We start from the raw sequence: 18,860 nt of genomic DNA, 5'->3' as shown, positions 1-18,860 counted from the left end.
CTGTTTTTTTTGCACCTATCCCCGTTTTTAAATGTGCACTGTATTTGAAAATAATAAAAATAATTTAAAAAAGTGAAAGGGATTCCTTGAATGAAAAGTTCAAATTAGAAGAGCAAAAACAAATAGCCAAAGAAAAAGCAAATCTTGTATGTATGTATATATCTGAATAATTATAGAACTCCTTTGCTACAGTCATGTCTTCTGAAAGAAACATTCAGATGTCTATCTAACATAAATATTTTATGTTGAAAATCTTTTCAGGGAGCCAAAGTAAAAAACCAAATGTTAAATCAGAGATGAGCGTAGTGTATTTATTTATTTATTTAAAACATTTCTATTCTGCCCTTCTCATCCCGAAAGGGACTCAGGGCGAAACACCACATATCTACGGCAAACACTCCACGCTGGGACATAAAATAATTATAAATATACACAAACATTAAAATCAGTTATATCTACGTTAAAATCAGCTATTGAAACCAACTCAGGACACCATGCTGGCTCCGGTCAAAGGGGTAGGTTGACCCACAGCCAAGTCTTTGCCATCTTTCTGAAGGACAGGAGGGAGGGGGCTGATATAATCTCGCCAGGGAGGGAGTTCCATAGCTGGGGGGCAATCATTGAAAAGGCCTCCTCTCTCGTCCCTGCCAAACCCGCCTGTGACTGGTGGGAGTGAGAGCAAGGCCTCCCCAGAAGATCTTAGTCTTTGTGGTGGGTTGTAAAAGGAGATGTGTAGCCTTCATAGCTGTTTCTGAGGTCTCCAAAGGTCCACCTGTACCCCAATTTTTGAAGAGATCAGTTCTTTAAAGCAAAAGTTGATCTCTGGTTTACTTTCTGGTTAGTGAAAGACCTTTTTGTGGCCCAGAAGAGGCCAACATGCTGAAATGTTTGTCTGCTTCTTGAGCCAAGAGAAGGAGGAGCTGCTTCCTCCCTTCTCCCCACCAATGAAACAGTTCAGCTGCTGTTTCCAATGGGAAAAGGAGCTGCGGCTTCCTTTCTTTTCTCCGCTAAGGAAGGAATTCATCTGCTTATTCAATTGATTGAAGAAACAGTGGGTTGTTCTCGGCTAAGGATCTTCCTTGTGAGGAGAAGGGGGAAAGTGAGCTTTTTACCAAATCTGGCACTTGGAGCTGCTTTCAGGAGCTCAGTGCAGGTAGCCTGTACCCCAACATTTAACTCTTCCCTTCAGCTACTACTTTCACAGGTTACTCTATTTTCTGAGCCCAAAAATACAGCATTTAGTATTATCCATAGTTTCACTTATCCACATGCAACCCTGATACTGGAATCATATTGTTTTTTCTCTTAAAACATTTCTCAGTTTTGTTTTCAGAGCCTGACCCAGCTGACAATGGATGGTTTTCTTTGTGCACTCCATGAATGCACACCAGTGGAGGATATCTGTCCCTGAGCCAGATCTAACAGAAAGGCATAAAAGGCAGCCCTGGACTCCTTTTTGGGACACTTTTGCGATGTCATCGCCTTATTTGTTTCCTACATTATGTTTGGCTTCATTTTTTCTTATCATCCACCCTCATGCACGGGTAGTGACAATCAGACACTCTTGCCTCTACAGGGATTTTTTTCTGGTTATGCACTTGTACTTTCACAAGCACTACCTCCTCAATTCCTGGACTGGGTTGCCACAGTCCTTTTGAGCCTTTGTTGTGTTTACATGTATACCTTGTACTTCCGCCTGGTTATGCACTGTTTTGTTTTGTTTTCACTATGTGCCTTAATAAACAAATAATGTTTGGTACAACTGAATCAATGTCGGTTTGCTATGTCCCACCAACCTGGACTTTAGCTTGCTAGTCTCCACTAGTGTGCATTCACAGGGTACACGAAGAAAAAGGACAGGTTGCTTAGCTGTAACCATGTTTCGCAAGTGGTACTTTGTAAATTCACACAGTCCCACCCATCTGCCTGCAGAAAAGAAGACTGAGAGGAGACATGATAGCCATGTATAAACATGTGAGGGGAAGTCATAGGAAGGAGGGAGCAAGCTTGTTTTCTGCTGCCCTTGAGAATAGGATGCGGAACAATGGCTTCAAACTGCAGGAAAGAAGATTCCACCTGAACATTAGGAAGAACTTCCTCACCGTGAGAGATGTTCGGCACTGGAACTCTCTACCCCGGAGTGTGGTGGAGGCTCCTTCTTTGGAGGCTATAACGGAAAAGCTAATTTTTGTCTAGGTTTAGAAATGCTGATATTGTGGCAAAGGCAGGCAGGAGTTAGCTACTTCTGATTAGTCGATAAATCACCATGGTTACACAGCTTTTGCAGTAGGAATGTATCCGTTTTAGAATGGCTAGCAGGAAAGAGGGGCGGAGCGAGCTGAGAGGAAAAAGAGGGAACAGTTTTGAAATTGGTGAGAGGATCTTTGTTTAAGATCTAGGCTTCAGTTGTAATACTGAAGGAAAAAGAGACTAATTTGAGTAAGTCTTCAGCTAGGTGAAGCTGAGAGACAGTGTGTCTTATGGGACTAAGTTTTCAGTCAGAATATCAAAGGAAAAGAATGACTATGAGATTTAATTTATCCAGCCGGAATGCTGAGGAGAAATATACATTAGAAAGAGAAGAAAGTTGCATAACCAAGTTGAAATACGTTAAACTGTTTTGGAAGTTATATAATAACAGTTTTATGTATTCAAAAGATTGAAAGACAATAGTAATAATACAGTAGAGTCTCGCTTATCCAACGTAAATGGGCTGGCAGAACGTTGGATAAGCTAATATGTTGGATAATAAGGAGAGATTAAGGAAAAGCCTATTAAACATTAAATTAGGTTATGATTTTACAAATTAAGCACCAAAACATCATGTTATACAACAAATTTGACAGAAAAAGTAGTTCAATACACAGTAATGCTATGTAGTAATTACTGTATTTATGAATTTAGCACCAAAATATCATGATGTATTGAAAACATTGACTACAAAAATGCATTGGATAATCCAGAACGTTGGATAAGCGAGTGTTGGATAAGTGAGACTCTACTGTACTAAGTGGAACTGAAGTGAAGTACTTTGTAACAAATACGCTTTATGTGCAAAAGAGTTCATAAATAAACATTTCTTTATTTCAACTTATATACAGTAGAGTCCCGCTTATCCGACTTCCGCTTATCCGACGTACCGTATTATCCGACGCAAGTCAGCTCAGTGGTTGCTCTAGCACAGCAGGCCTCTCCCATCGGAGCATCCAGCCTGCATTGCCACGTCTCGCCCTTCCTGGCAAAATGCAGCGGGCTTCTCCACTCGTTGGGAAGGGCGGGAGGACCTCTGCATGTTGCTGATACTCAATCAGCTGTTCTGCTCGCTGGGAGGAGCGGGGGCCCCTCTGCATGTTGCTCTAAGCAGTTTCTCTAAGAAGTTTCTCTAAGCAGCAACACTTTCGGCTTCTCCGGTCGCCAGGAGGAGTGGAAGTCCGTCTGCATGTTGTTGCCTAGCAACACGCAGTCAGCTGCTCCACTCCCTGGGAGGTGCGGGGGGGGGGGGATCTGCATGTTACTGCATAGAGAAACTTCTCTAAGCAGCAACACTTTCGGCTTTTCTAGTCGCTGGGAGCGGCGGGCTCCCTGCATGTTACTGCATAGAGAAACTTCTCTAAGCAGCAACACTTGGCTTCCCCGGTCGCTGGGAGGAGTGGAAGGCCATCTGCATGTTGTTGCCGAGCAACACGCAGCCAGCTACTCCACTCGCCAGGAGGGGGGGGGGGGCTCTGCATGTTACTGCATAGAGAAACTTCTCTAAGCAGCAACACTTAGTCGGCTGCTCCATTTGCCAGGCGCTGAACAGGAAATGGTGAGAGCCCTGAATGAGCTACAAAACATTCTTGCATTCATCTTATAGGAAGGGATGGCTGTTTTCACTCTAGTGTTCACATAATATTGCTTCTTTCCCTTTTAGAGAAATAATACCTGTCCTTTATTTTGGTTCCGCTTTATGGTCAGGCATTCATATCCTAAGCACTCAAGTACCCCAGGGCAGTGGGAAAGCAGATGAGATTAAAACTACAGTATGCTCACAAAGTAGGACTGAACCTGAAGAAAAACTGTTGAGTTAATGCTGCTTTATTTCTCCATATCTGACTCCTTACACTTCCAGAGGCCCTATTTATTGAACTGCTTTTTCTGTGGATTTGTTATAAAACATGATGTTTTGGTGCTAAATTAATAAATACAGTAATTACTACATAACATTACCATGTATTGAACTGCTTTTTCTGAGGATTTGTTGTCTAACATGATGTTTTGGTGCTTAATTTGTAAAATCATAATGTAATTTGATGTTTAATAGGCTTTTATTTAACCCCTCCTTATTATCCAACATATTCGCTTATCCAACGTTCTGCCGGCCCATTTACGTTGGATAAGTGAGACTCTACTGTATTAAAGTCTTGTGTCAAGTTACAGAACAGAAGTTACATATCTGGAAGTCGGCCAGAGGTTACATGGATGTACCCTGTGAGAAGTTGGAAGCTACACGGTGACTCCAGGATTAAGTTACACACCAAAGAGATATATACAAACATATAAAATTAAATGTGACACAGAGACAGTGAAGTGCGAACTGTAAGCAAACTCTGTGTTTGCGAGAATTTGCTCTACCCTTATCGGTTGCTTCCCAGAGGCTTTTAAGCACAGGCTGGATGGCCATCTGTCGGAGGTGCTTTGAATGTGGTTGGGGGATGGACTGGATGGCCGGTGAGGTCTCTTCAAACTCTATGATTGTATCCTCTCCTCTGGCAAACCTCCCCCTTTCTCATTGCCTTTGCAGCGTAGGAACTGGGGAGTACACGCCCAGGGCTGCCTTTTATGTCCTGCAGGGAACGGGGCGGGGTTACCGCCAAAATTTAAAAGATTCAGCTAGATTTTCCGTTGGAGCCTGCACAGGCGCAGATATTCTCCACTAGTGTGAATTTACAGAGTACCACTCGAAGAAACATAGTTACAGGTAAGCAACCTGTCCATATTAGTTTGGGACTGTTGTTTCACTCTTTCGTTTTAAGGCTTTGTTTTGTTAAAACAGGTAATAAGGAAAATCCTGGCATGGTGGTTGCACTGGTGCTGTAACATGCATAGGTATTGTAAAGAAGTGTGTTTTTATTTTGATTTATAGATGTCATGTTTAATTTCGTTTTAAAAGTCATGTTTAACTATGTTTAAAAGGGTAAGTATTAGTTACCAGTGCGTGGGGGATGGTAACCAGCTCAGCATTCTGAGGCAGGTTACCATAGTAACGAGGGCGGAGCCAACCGCCGCTTGGAGGAAAAGGAGGGAATGTTTTAAAAACAGCTTAGTCTGTGATTTTAGTCACAGGGAAGACACTGGTTCCAGGTTAGGGAAACCAGGGAAATTCAGATCTCTAGTGGTGTTAAATTAAGCAAGTTAGGTGACTTGTTTAGGTTTATTTGTAGAGTCTGAGTAGTAAGGGGAAGTAATCCCAGTTAGATCCAAAGTAATCCCAGTTAGATCCAAAGTTCATAGCTTTGAAACCATTATCTAAGTGCCTTTAAAGAAGTTACTGTAACCACTAAGCTCTGTGCCTGAAATAAACTTATTTTAGTGTTCTTCCATATCCAAGTCTCTGTCACATATATTCAAAACTAAGTTACGATACCATCTAAAGTAAATAAGAATAAAGAAGATAAATTCCCCTCTGCCTGACATCTCCACAATTGGTGGCAGCGGTTAAATAAAACATATTTATATTGGTGGCAGCGGATATAGTTAAAAATATAATAATATAATTAATAAAAAGATTCCTCCTCTACCCCACATCTCCACAAATTGGTGGCAGCGGTGGGATTCAAAAGGATTCCTCCCTGCCACATCTCCACAGGTATCAATCCTGTTGTAGATTTATTGCTGTAAATGTAATGGCTATCCAATATAAGACAGATAATTTTAAAGTGGTGTTATGTTTATTTGGCCATACAAATCTTTTGAATGTGAACTTCTAAATGGATTGTATTGCCAGACAGTATTGTATACCATATATACTCAAGTATAAGCTGACCTGAATATAAGCTGAGGCACCTAATTTTACTACAAAAAAACCTGGGAAAAGCCAAGGGTGAGAAATGCAACAGCTACTGGTAAATTTAAAAAATATAAATAGATACCAATAAAATTACATTAATTGAGGCATCAGTAGGTTAAATGTTTTTGAATATTTACCATATTTCAAAGAAAAACAGTAAACTAGCTCTGTACGTGGAAAAGGAGGGTCAACAAAAACAATATAGTATCAACAATAACTTAATAATAATAGTAAAGGTAAAGGTTTTCTCCTGACATTAAGTCCAGTCGTGTCCGACTCTGGGGGTTGGTGCTCATCTCCATTTCTAAGCCGAAGAGCCGGCGTTGTCTGTAGACACCTCCAAGGTCATGTAGCTGGCATGATGGCATGGAGCGCTGTTACCTTCCTGCCAGAGCAGTACCTATTGATTTACTCACATTTGCATGTTTTCGAACTCCTAGGTTGGCAGAAACTGGGGCTAACAGCAGGCGCTCACTCTGCTCCCCAGATTCGAACCTGCAACCTTTCGGTCTGCAAGTTCAGCAGCTCTGTGCTTTAACACACTGCGCCACCAGGGGCTCAATAATAATAATAATAATAATAGTAATAATAATAATAATAATAATAATAATAATAATAATACAATTTATGTGTACCCCACCCTATCCCCCCATGGAAACTCAGGGCGGCTTTCAATGCCTATCTAAACAAAAATACCCATAAAAATGAAAACAAAAGACAATACTAAACATTGTACAGTAAGTTAAAACAAACAGTTGCATTTAATAGTTATCATCAAAAGTAAAACCCTCCAAAACCACTTTCTTTACCTCCCCCTCTACTATTATATTTTCATTCCTTACTTCTACTTCTGATATATTTATCCCTGCGGGTATTCTGCCTGCCGGTTTTTTTAAATAATTATTTTTAAAGGAAAGTAATTGTTGGGCTTCACTAGAATAACTTGGCCTGATGGCCACCAGAGCTGCTCACCTCCACCTTTGAAGATCACTATCTTTCTATCAACAATCTCTCCCTGTGTGTACCTGGCCTGCCTTGTTCTGCCCTAGTCTATATCACTGCAGTTCCAGAAATAGTTAAATAACAACAATAATTTGAAGAGGAACAGCCATTGGGTTGACAAAGGTGTCTAGTCTGTCTATCTGTACCATAAAGGCTGTTGCTAGGTGTCAGTTCAGTGGCCCTTTGTCATGTCACTGAAGTGGCCTCTTATGTCACTGGGAAATAAAGGTGACACATGTATGAAGGGAGGGAGGGATGAATGAAGCAAGGAAAAGCATGGAGACACCGTAAGGTAGGCCCTCTCAGAACCGGAGAAGAACAAAAGGAGAGCAGAAGGGAGGACAGAAAAGAAGGAAGAAAGAAGGGAAGAAGGGAGGGGAGGGAGGGAGGGAGGGAGGGAGGACGGAAGGAAGGAAGGAAGGAAGGAAGGAAGGAAGGAAGGAAGGAAGGAAGGAAGGAAGGAAGGAAGGAGGAAAGGCGAAGAAAACAAGGAGGGAACAGAAGGAAGAGAAAGGAAAGCGGAAAAGATATGAGCGGAAAGAGAAAGAAGAATGAAATGGGGGGCGGGGGGGGAAGCAGCTCCCCTGATACCTGGGTTTTGGGCATATAGTGGGAGATATTTATTTTTATTTACTTATTTATGACATTTCTACCCCACCTTTCTCAACCCAGAGGTGACTCAAGGCGGCTTTACACATAGGCAATTATTCAATACCATAGAACAATGTACACTTAAACATTTTGAAATATAATAAAAGTAAATTAATACATTTAAAACATTTAAAATAATACCTTCACTATTAACATGCTATCCACGATTGTAATTCGGGCCATTCCAATAGTCATTATATATAATTCCATATCTATCTATTGCACAAGTTCTCCATATGTCTCCATAAGCACCATAGTTACAGGGCTACACAGTGAATCCAGCCCATTCTCCCTAATCTCCATTTACTAGGAAGCATCTGATATAAGCAACTGGAATCTACTTCTATGTTAACCAGGAAGTAGATGCCTTGTCTCTATCCCTTTCTTTGAGCCATTTCTATTGGCACAACATCTGGAGGCCCAATGAAATTTTGTTAATGAGGTAGGCGGATTAATTATTGATTAATGAGGCAGAATGACCAGCATAAAAGTCTTGTCTGGAAGTCCCCTTCATTTCATCATCTCAGGATTAGTCATGGTTTTTTGCTTCCTGCTATTAGTATAGTCAAGCTGTATAAAGATATTACAGATAATTACTGAATTTAAATCAAGATTAGCTTAAATCCAGTGAATGTCTTAGAAGAGAGAAATAGCGAAAAAGGGTCAGAAATGCAAATAAGTTTTTTAAAAACCCACATGGGCATGGCAAGCAAAAAGAGATCAGGTAGGAACAGCCAATGAGATTATGGTATATTTGGAAATCTGAAGATTGTCATTTTTCTTTCTGACACATGCTGCATACAAATCCTACTGGCCAGATGTTATTCGCTTCCAAGTGATCCTGGATTTGATCAGCTATTATGCTGAAAGCAGTTTGAACATTGTAGGCAGACATGTTATTGGCTTGTAGTTTCCCGGTATTATCCCTTTTGCTGGATCTTTCTGCATCAAATATGTCTTCTCAGTTGTTATACTTTTGCTGATGTTTCCAGTTTGCAGCATTTCATTCATTTTTTTCAGCCATTATTGTTATTATTATTATTATTATTATTATTATTATTATTATTATTATTATTATTATTGACACAAAGACAGCAAACAAGATATATATGCTGGATTTCGTATCACAAAATACGAAAGTGTTTAGGACTATTTTCAGATGATGCACGCATATCCCAGTAAGGTGGCCTTTTGCAGTTGGCAGATCGTAATTTTGTTAATTTGATGAAAAAAGTCCCAATTTTTTTCCCCACATTTCCAACACATATTAGATTTCTTTTTATTAAATTTTGATAATTTTTTCTGGGGTGTAATACCATCTGTATTGCATCTTGTACCAGTTTTCTTTAATATCCGTTGCAGCTGTATATTTTAGTTTCTCTTTCCCTACAGTTCTTGCTGCAGCCGCATGGTTGCAACAGTAGTGGCCATTGTCAAAGGGCCTGCTGGGTTGGCCCAGGGAAGGCACATTCAGTGTCAGAGGGACCCTCCAGCCCCCATTTTTAGTAAAACTCTTCAACTCTTAATAAATCTCAGACTCAAGTTATTATCTGGACGGAGTCACACTGCCTCATCCTCAGTGGAAGGCACAGTCAATCCCAGACATCAATTAATCCTATTTATTTAATCCTATATATTGTGACATCATGTCGTCTGTGTGTCCCCCTCCCCGCTTCTACAATACTTGAGGCTTACATTTTTTGGCATACCTCACATTAGGTAAAGCCCCATTTTCTTGCAGGCCTCTTTTTTGGCATCAAGCCAGGCATAAGCAGGCTTCGGTCTTGTGTGGTTTGGACTTCCTGGTAATCCCAGCCAGCTTCCTCCATTTTGTTGCTGGCCACATGTTAGGCTTTAAGGTTTTGCCAGTGCGTTTGTTTCAGGCCTCATGCTATGCTTTAATTCTGGACAATATATTTGGATACTTCATTTGGTTGCAGCCCTTGGTCAGCATTCAGGCCTCATTTTTGGCATTGTGCCTTTTCCAATGGATTTGTTGGATGTCACTTTGGTGACAGGCCTCTTATGTTGAGCTTTGAGCTAAGTATGTTTGGAGGACTCAATTTAGTTACAGGCCACATGTTCAGGCTTTGAGCCTTTGCTAGTGTATTGAGAAACTCCAATTTATTTGGGCCTCAGATTAGGCTTTAAGCCTTTTCAGTATATTTAATGGCCCTCATTTTATTTCAGCCTTTGTGTTCGTTTTTACACTTGGGCCAGTCTGTTTGGAGGCCTCCGTTTGGTCAGGCCTCTTGTTGGGCAATAAGCCTCTGGCCGTATATTTTCTGGGCGCCATTTTTTCTCAGGCCTCAAGTTAGGCTTTACATTTTGCCAGTATTTGAAAGACTATTTGGTTTCAGGTCTTGGGGCAGATTTTGAGTCTTTGTTAGTATACTTCAAGGCCTTCATTTTGTTTCAGACTTCAAGATTGGCTTTATGCCTTGCCACTATATTTCCGGGATTAGGTTGGGTTGTATGTCTCTGCCTTTCATTCGGCCTACAGTACAGATATGACATACTAGACTATAAGTCATAGAATCATAGAGTTGGAAGAATCTTCATGGACCATCCAGTCCAACCCCCTGCCAAAAAGCAGGAAAATCACATTCAAAGCAGCCCTGACTGATGGCCATCCAGCCTCTGCTTAAAAGCCTCCAAAAAAGGAGCCTTTACCACACTCCGGGGCAGAGAGTTCCACTGCTGAACAGCTTTTACAGTGAGGAAGTTCTTCCTAATGTTCAGGTGGAATCTCCTTTCCTGTAGTTTGAAGCCATTGCTCTGCATCCTAATCTCCATGGCAACAGAAAACAAGCCTGTTCCCTTCTCCCTATGACTTCCCCTCACATATTTATACATGGTTATCATGTCTCCTCTCTGCCTTCTCTTCTGCAGGCCCAGCTCTTTAAGCCGCTCCTCATAGGGCTTGTTCTCCAGACTCTTGATCATTTTATTCGCCCTCCTCTGGACACTTTCCAGCTTGTCAACATCTCCCATCAATTGCGGGGTCCAGAACTGGACACAGTATTCCAGGTGTGGTTTGACCAAGGCAGAATAGAGGGTGTACAGAACTGAGGGTGACAGGGAATGGAATCCTTTTGATTCCCTCCGCTTGCCACCAAATATGTACAGAGGTGAGGTGTCTGACAGGAATGTGTGACAGAGATGGAATCCCTCTGATCCTACACACACACACAGATACCACCAATTAATAAAGATGTTTTATGAGAGATGATGTTAATTAATTATTTGTTTGACTATCTTCTTCGCTGCCACCAATGGAGGAGACGTCAGGCAGATGGCACTGGTTCTTTTAAGCTGTTTCTATTTGTTTTACTCCAGATGTTGTTGTTGCTTAACTTAATATAAGAGTATGACAGAGGCTTAGTTAGAATAAAATCAAAACAAGTTTATTGCAGGTACAGAGCTTGATGGTTTCATATAACTTGTTAAAGGCACTTCGCTTAATGGTTACAAACGGATATGAGGTGGTCAAACTTTCAAAGTATTTCTTTCTCTGGATTACACTAAACCCTGATCCTCCTGGATCCCCTGGGATTAACTCTCCCTAATCCACAGGCTCTATAAATGACCCTAGACAAGTCACCTAACTTGCCTAGTCTGGTCCAACTTAGATCTGACTCAAATCCTTCTATTTGAGCCAACCTGATTCTCCTCACCAGAATCAGATCCTCCACTGTGACTAGAAAATCACAGACTGCCTAAAATAAATCCTTTTATTTTAGACCTGACTCAAATTCTTTTGAGTCACCCTGATCCTCTACACAAGAATCAGTTCCTTCACTGTGAATGGAAATCACAGACTGCCTGGGTCTCCAAAACATTCCCCCTTTTCCTTTCCAAACGGCGGTTGGCTCCGCCCCTGTTGCTATGGTAACCTGCCTTAAGATGGCTACCTTCCCCCATACATCATCAACTCAAATACTCACCATTTTAAACTTAGCCAAACCTGACTGTTCAAACAAAATCAAATACACATGTCATCTATAAACAAAATATAATTATACACTTCTTCACAGAGGGGTAGCATGACTTCCCTGGATCTAGACACTATATACTTATGAGTGACATTGACCTCTGCTACACATGCTAGGCCAGGAAATACTGATGGCTTCAGCCACATGAACTGAATGAGAAATGCCCATTCAGCTATGCTACAGGCCATGAATGATGAGTGCGGTGGACATCCGCTGCATGAGCTGAAGTGGGACTGCTCATCCAGCGATGCAGACAATGAATGGAAAGTTCGGTGGGCCTCCCCCACATGAGCTGATTTGCTTTGTGTTGCAATGTGTGGAATGGGGCAGGAGGTTAGCCATTATTTTAGACTAGAGCTTGCTCTCCTTGCTCCCTCTTATTTCCAATTCTGGTAGTAGTGGGACGGCCATTTTACGTTGGTTTGCCCTGTCTTTTTCACCCCATTCAGTCCTCTCAGTCTTTTCTGCCTCATTAGCATTGCAATGGGTGGCCATTTTCATTTTGGGCCCAAGCTCATGGCCAGCAGGGAGCCTGTTTGGTAGTAGGCCAGCCATTTTCTGGTACCTCAAACTTGGTCCATTTTATTGCGGCCTAGGCTCATGGTTTTCTGAGAGGAATAAAAGTAGAGGAGCCATGTTGTTCAGAAAATTTCTTCTATCAACATTTAGGCCAGGCATGCATGTCCATTGTTTCAGATGTCAATTATTGATTGCATAGACTGCCACCCAGTGTAAGTGGTTTCAGGAGTAGTTTTGGTTATGGATACCTCATTTTATTTCAGCCCTCGGTCAGCATTCAGACCTCATTTTTGCCATTGTGCCTTTTCCAATGTATTTGTCAGATGTCACTTAGTTTCAGGCCTCTTATCTTGAGCTTTAAGCCCAGTATGTTTGGAGGACTCAATTTAGTTTCAGGCCACATGTTCAGGCCTTCAGCCTTTGCTAATATATTGAAATACTGCCGTTTATTCAAGCCTCAGATTAGGCCCTTCCAATATATTTGGGTTCCATTTTGTCTCAGGCCTCATGCTAGGAGAATGGAGAGTGCAGTGTGCATCCGCCACATGAGCTGAAGTGAGACTGCCCATCCAGCAATGCAGACAATGAATAGAAAGTAAGGTTATCCTCCACCACATGAGCCGAAGTGGAAGTGCCCATTCAGCTATGCTACAGGCAATGAATAGAGATTGCAGTGGGCCTCTGATGCATGAGCATTTATATATTATTATACATGAGCATTATTATACATGATTATTTGTTACTTATAAAGGACATTTTCTTATTTAAAAACATGTAACAAAAATGGGGAGCTTAAGAGCATTTCAATGGGAAAATACACTTTGAAATAAGAGCAACTTGAGCTAAGAGCTTGGTCATGGAATGAATAAAAATCTTAACTGAAAGTATATCATTGTATCTCTGAGTAAAAGTCACAAAATATGTGGAATTCTTTTTCTTAACTGGCAATGGAACCAGAATATGTGGTGAACTTTTCATTTTATCTCACCTGCTCCTTTTCACCAGTTCCCAGTGGCCTGTCTTCAGCTACAATTAAAGCATCATCCAATAATGCAGAAGGTGGGGAAGATGTCAGCATTTGGTGCACCATATTGGGAGACCCAGAGGTAGAAGTGGAGTTTAACTGGGTATATCCAGGACAAGAGGCAAGCTGTTGTTTATTTCTCTAAAGCCCAAATACTGAATGTTATACACAATACTAGCTTGGGAATTGATCTTTGACATTTGAAATGGATGAGGGCAAAGTTTGTTAGCTGAAGACAGAACAGCCTTGAGGGTATACATATATCGTGTGAGGATAATATTGCATGTTAACAACCTAATTTTTACTACCACTCCGCCTGTAAGAAATATAGAAAGTATGGCCTAAAGCAGGCATGGGCAAACTTTGGCTCTTCGGGTGTTTTGTACTTCAACTCCAGTTGGCTGTTAGGAAATGTGGGAGTTGAAGTCCAAATCACCAGGAGGGCTGAAGTTTTCCCATGCCTGGCCTAAAGACTGCAAACTGCCCATCCCAATTTTAGATGACAAAGAAGGGATAGATTATTTGAAAAAGACTAAAATAGTTGCCTTTAGCATCCAAGAGCAGGTTATTCAAATAACTATAATGTTTTTTTAAGCCCTGCTACAAAACAGAGATTTTGGGGCATCTGTTCTTCCAGTAGATAAACATCCAGATAGCTTTTCTATAAGACTATCTATTCTAGTTTTTGTATGTGTGAGGGAGCGATATGCTGAACAGTTTAGGCACATATGCATATATTGTTAACAAATTGTTTGTGAGTGCAGAGTTTTCCAATAGATTTCCTTATCAAATCTCAAAAATGCTGCAACGTGTATACTGAACATAAGTCCACTTATGAATTCAGCCATTGTTTTTATCCTACTTTGAATACTCAAGCAATATACAGTGTTAATAAGAATCCATATACATTTAAAACATTGAGCTCTGACAATAAATCTTTCTGTCATCAGGTCTAAATTTAATTGAAAGTTAGACCATTACATACGTACTGGTTAGACTATTACGTACATACTGGGATTACGTACAAAAGGGTACGTATTTTAGCAGTAAGAAATATAACTTTCATCTTAACTCTGTTGAATTCTACTCTTTCCTTCCTCAGCAGAATTAGATATTAGCATGGAAGTGTTTATATTTACTGCCAAAACCATAGTGTATTAATGCATCATCCTAAATATACTATTAAACTGTTACAATCAGCATCACAGCTGATGGCAGTCTTAATTTTTAATATACATACACATAATATATATTTTTGCAAATTTTATGTATTTGGTGTTTATAGATTTCCTTGTATTTTAGCATGTTTTCTTGCTGACTCTTCTTTTAGAGAAGTCCTCCTTTTTTGCAGGACCATTGGAAAGTCATTTGCTGAATAAATTGAGCAACAGAAGGGCTTTAAAAAAGAAAAAGAAAAACAGAATTCAGACAGTATTTAAATTGACCGATAAAGAACTCACGTAAATTTATTTTCAGTTAGTATTAAGAGCATGAAGTAACTGTTGTCTTGGAAGTTTTTAGATGAGACATGATAGCTAACTGCTCTTTGTAAAATGTCACCTGACGAAGCTTGAGTGATTTATCACTCCTCAAAATCCAGAAAGATACAAATCAAAAGCTGTAGTGTTTGAATCATATCGCTTTATGAAACGACGTTAGGGAATTAATAATGCTTCCTATGTTTAGAAACAGGTTTGTGATGAAGCTGTGCTACCTTATTAAGAAATGATATCATTGTTATATAACATGGTTTTTGACAGGCCCCCACCTACTTTTTACAAGCAAAGCTTGCTTTAAAAACAAAATACAATGTAATACAAGCATTTCTTGAAGGATTATAAAAGTCAATCAGTAGAGAGAAAACAGAACTATCCAATATGGTTTACAGCAACCCTTGCCTGAGACCAGAAGTGCACTCTGGTTAAAGAAATTGGCCAAACTCCCATCTCTATCTGTCTATATAAAAATCAAAGTATGCATGTATGTGAGTCAGTCTGTCTGTCTCATAAAGGCTGTTGCTAGGTGACAGTTCAGTGGCCCTTTGTCATGTCACTGAAGTGGCCTCTAATGTCTCTGGGAAATAAAGGTGACACGTGTATGAAGGGAGGGATGAAGCAAGGAAAAAGCCACAAAAAGAGTCATGCTGCCATGTAGACACTGTAAGGTGTAGGCCCTTTCAGAACAAGAGAAGATCAAAAGGAGAGGGGAAGGGAGCAAAAAGAAAGAAGAGAAGTAAGGAAGGAGAAAGGGGACACTTGACTGTGGGCCCTACAAGCATCGAGCGCTCGATGGCTTGTAGGCCCAGCTCCGTCAAAATACACTCCAAAGTCTATTGGCTTCAAAGAATGGGATGCAACCTAGAGGCATTAATTCCTGCCTTCAAAAGAGGACTCAGTTGAATTCAGTTAAAAACTGCAACCACACATTTGAATACCCTTTAATAGCCCTGGTGATGCTTATGTAGTGGTATTATTTTTGGTAGGAGACCTGTGTGTCTTTCCAAATAATAAAAACCAAGTATTGACAAAATCATGTTTAGGAATTGCTATTCTGGTGGCGAGGAGCCCCGGTGGCGAAGTGCGTTAAAGCGCTGAGCTGCTGAACTTGCAGACCAACCTAGCAGTTCGAAAACATGCAAATGTGAGTAGATCAATAGGTACCGCTCCGTCAGGAAGGTAACAGCGCTCCATGCAGTCATGCTGGCCACATGACCTTGGAGGTGTCTACGGACAAAGCTGGCTCTTCGGCTTAGAAATGGAGATGAGCACCAACCCCCAGAGTCAGACATGACTGGACTTAACGTCAGGGGAAACCTTTACCTTTACTATTCTGGTGTCAATTCCAAATAAAAGCTCATTCTGAACAGAAGCCATATCTGTCTTAAGAAATGACTCACGTTGGAAGTAATGCTTCTCTTACTATCTATGACATAGATAAAAGCACAGCTTTTAGGATTTAAAATCACTAGTCCATCAGTATTTTATTTTTATTCTCAATCATACGAGTCTTAATCAGTAAAAAAGTATTTTATTTATCAACACTCAAATACATATGAACAAGTATGAATTGGTAAAAGAAATAATTTGCTCCAAGACAGACTTTAAAGCCAGGTTTCAACCTACAGCAGATGTTATGGACATATGAATCAATCTCTGGACAACAGTTGAATCAGATCTCTAGCTACAGTGGCATGTACACTGCCATAAATAGGTACAGGCAAATAAAATGTTCCATGGGGAGGCACACTTTATACAATAGAAAATAAAAACACTTTATCTTTGAATTTTTGTATTACTGAATATAATATGCTTCCCTAACAATAGAATAGATTTTTAACAATCCTTTACAGCTAACATTTTTGCATCTGAGACACACTTGCTTTGACATTTTGTTTTCCAACTTAAGGAAGATTTTGCTAAGACAACCTTCAATTTCATAGATGGCGCAATAGACACTACTAATCTTTCTCAATATTTTAGTTGCCTTTAACTAACAAGGTGATTTCTCAACAGCAAAGGGATTAAATCAAAATCTAAAAAATTGAACAGGGCATTGACAAGCAGACATGCACCATGTAGTCTTTAAATTTGTAATATATATGACATGACAATCATCAACATTTCACTTCAGCTAATACTCCAATTTAATTTTGCTGACTCAAGGCAGAAGGAAACCTCCTGACAAATCAAACTGAGGATACAGAAACCTGCACCCAATTGAAAAGAGTGGGTAAATTTATTACATATAAACTGCATATGACTCTCTCATAGCATTTACAGGTTAAAGTGCATAAAGTTCAAGATGTTTATTCTACAAAATGCAAGAGAGAAAAATTGGAAATTTCCACATGCTCTAGCTCATTTTAAAGTAATAGTATCTGTATGTCTTATTTTAAAATCCTGCAGCCATGGGTGAAGTCAGTCCCCTTTTTCTGTATTTCTGACATTGAAATCGGGTGCATGTCTGAATTTTCTACAACTATATTGTTTCATTTTATAGGTGGTAAGGGAGAATTTTATGTAGGAGGGGCATCTAATTTGGATAAACTTACCATTTAAATGGGCAGGCTAAACCATTTTAGCAATATATTATGGTTTAAAGAGATTATCTCTTATTATAAATTCTATAAAATAGGCAAACAATGACAAAATCAAACAGAAGTAACATCTTTTTACTAAACGGAAATAGATAAGAACTTGTAGCACAAGTGGCAGTTGTTCCTTAGTCCCAGTAATGGGAAACCACTGATAGAACATGCATTATGACAGTATTTTATTCATGAAGTACATGTCGCTATATTCTTCAGCTTTTGTCCTTTACAATATACATATTGAAGGCAGCAGCAACAGACATACGCTCTTGTGTGATACATCCAATTCATTCACGCCACACTCAAGAGTCTCAAGAATGATTCTATAAGAAGGAACGTATTAAACGTTGTGATCTTTTTATTTATAAGCCCCTGAGTATTTTTTCTCACCCTAAAGTTAGTTGAAAAAAGGCAAAATGAACAAGACAAGTCTTGCTTTTAAGTGCTTTGTGCAACAACATATTACTTCAGTCTGTTTTTTATAAAAACACGCAGAAGCACTGTTTTGAATCCTGCTCCTGAACTTTATTTATAGTATTTATTTATAGTATTTACAGTAATTTTATCAACAGTAGAGTCAGTAGATCTTCAAGGTATTTTTATCTGGGGGAAATGGGTGGGCTGGAGAACGAGCTGGAGGACTGGAACGGTGGTGGTGGAGTGCTCGGGGATAGTTTTTTGGGGCTGCAAAGGTCGCCATTGTGCAGCTTCCATAAGAGTTCCTCCTTTTCCATGGAAAGCCTCTTATTCGCTTTGGATTCTTTTTCCAGCGACTCTTGTAAAACTGCTTGTTCAGAAGACAGTTGCCTATTAAGAGATATTATGGATTTAGTATGTTCTAAGTAGGATCTACACAAAATATTACAATAGTGAAAATGTTGTTTAGGGACTGGTGGAGTTGTTCAATAATAATAATAATAATAATAATAATAATAATAATAATAATAATAATAATAATAATAATACCTGCCTCGCCCATTGGCTTGAGGTGGGGTATATAATTAAAACAAGAGATAAAATACTATGAAAACACATACAACATGATACACAAAAATAAAATATACTGGTAAGTTAAAATCCATGAATGAAATGCAGATTAAATTTAACAAAAACTGACTAGTTAGGCCTACTGAAGTGAAGGGTCTTCAGTTGTATCCTGAATTCCAACAGCTCATTTAGCTGTCTGAGCTCTTCTGGCTGGTCAGTCCACAGTCTTGGGGCAGGTGATGAAACCATCCCAGCTGACGGACTGTGGACGTGCATGCACCCTGATGCCATCAAGCTGCAGTTCACTAGGCAAGTGCACAAGGAAGTACAGTAGAGTCTCACTTATCCAAGCCTCGCTTATCCAAGCTTCTGGATTATCCAAGCCATTTTTGTAGTCAATGTTTTCAATATAGTGGGATATTTTGGTGCTAAATTCATAAATACAGTAATTACAACATAACATTACTGCGTATTGAACTACTTTTTCTGTCAAATTTGTTGTATAACATGATGTTTTGGTGCTTAATTTGTAAAATCATAACC

At 39.8% G+C, this 18,860-nt stretch overlaps 1 protein-coding gene and 1 long non-coding RNA gene across 7 annotated transcripts in view; one reads left to right on the top strand and one right to left on the bottom strand.

The window, feature by feature from the left end:
• The first annotated feature begins 6,685 nt into the window (after positions 1-6,685).
• On the top strand, positions 6,686-13,412 carry LOC134299257 (uncharacterized). The gene is made up of 2 exons (XR_010006441.1): positions 6,686-7,343; positions 13,222-13,412. It is a non-coding gene; the product is annotated as an uncharacterized LOC134299257 (long non-coding RNA).
• A 2,835-nt stretch (positions 13,413-16,247) lies between these two features.
• mtus1 (microtubule associated scaffold protein 1) overlaps positions 16,248-18,860 on the bottom strand; it is a 148,603-nt gene continuing 145,990 nt past the window's right edge. For all 6 annotated transcript variants that reach the window (XM_062981509.1, XM_062981510.1, XM_016994041.2 and 3 more), the window contains one exon: positions 16,248-18,137. In XM_062981509.1, coding sequence (XP_062837579.1) covers positions 17,930-18,137 — 208 coding nt within the window. In that variant the 3' untranslated portion in view covers positions 16,248-17,929. The remainder of the gene's footprint in view (positions 18,138-18,860) is intronic.

Source organism: Anolis carolinensis, chromosome 5 (assembly GCF_035594765.1).
Source record: "Anolis carolinensis isolate JA03-04 chromosome 5, rAnoCar3.1.pri, whole genome shotgun sequence".
In the NCBI taxonomy this organism is placed as follows: Eukaryota; Metazoa; Chordata; class Lepidosauria; order Squamata; family Dactyloidae; genus Anolis; species Anolis carolinensis.
The sequence above is the reverse complement of the archived record's forward strand: the minus strand, read 5'-3'. Positions and strand labels throughout refer to the sequence as shown.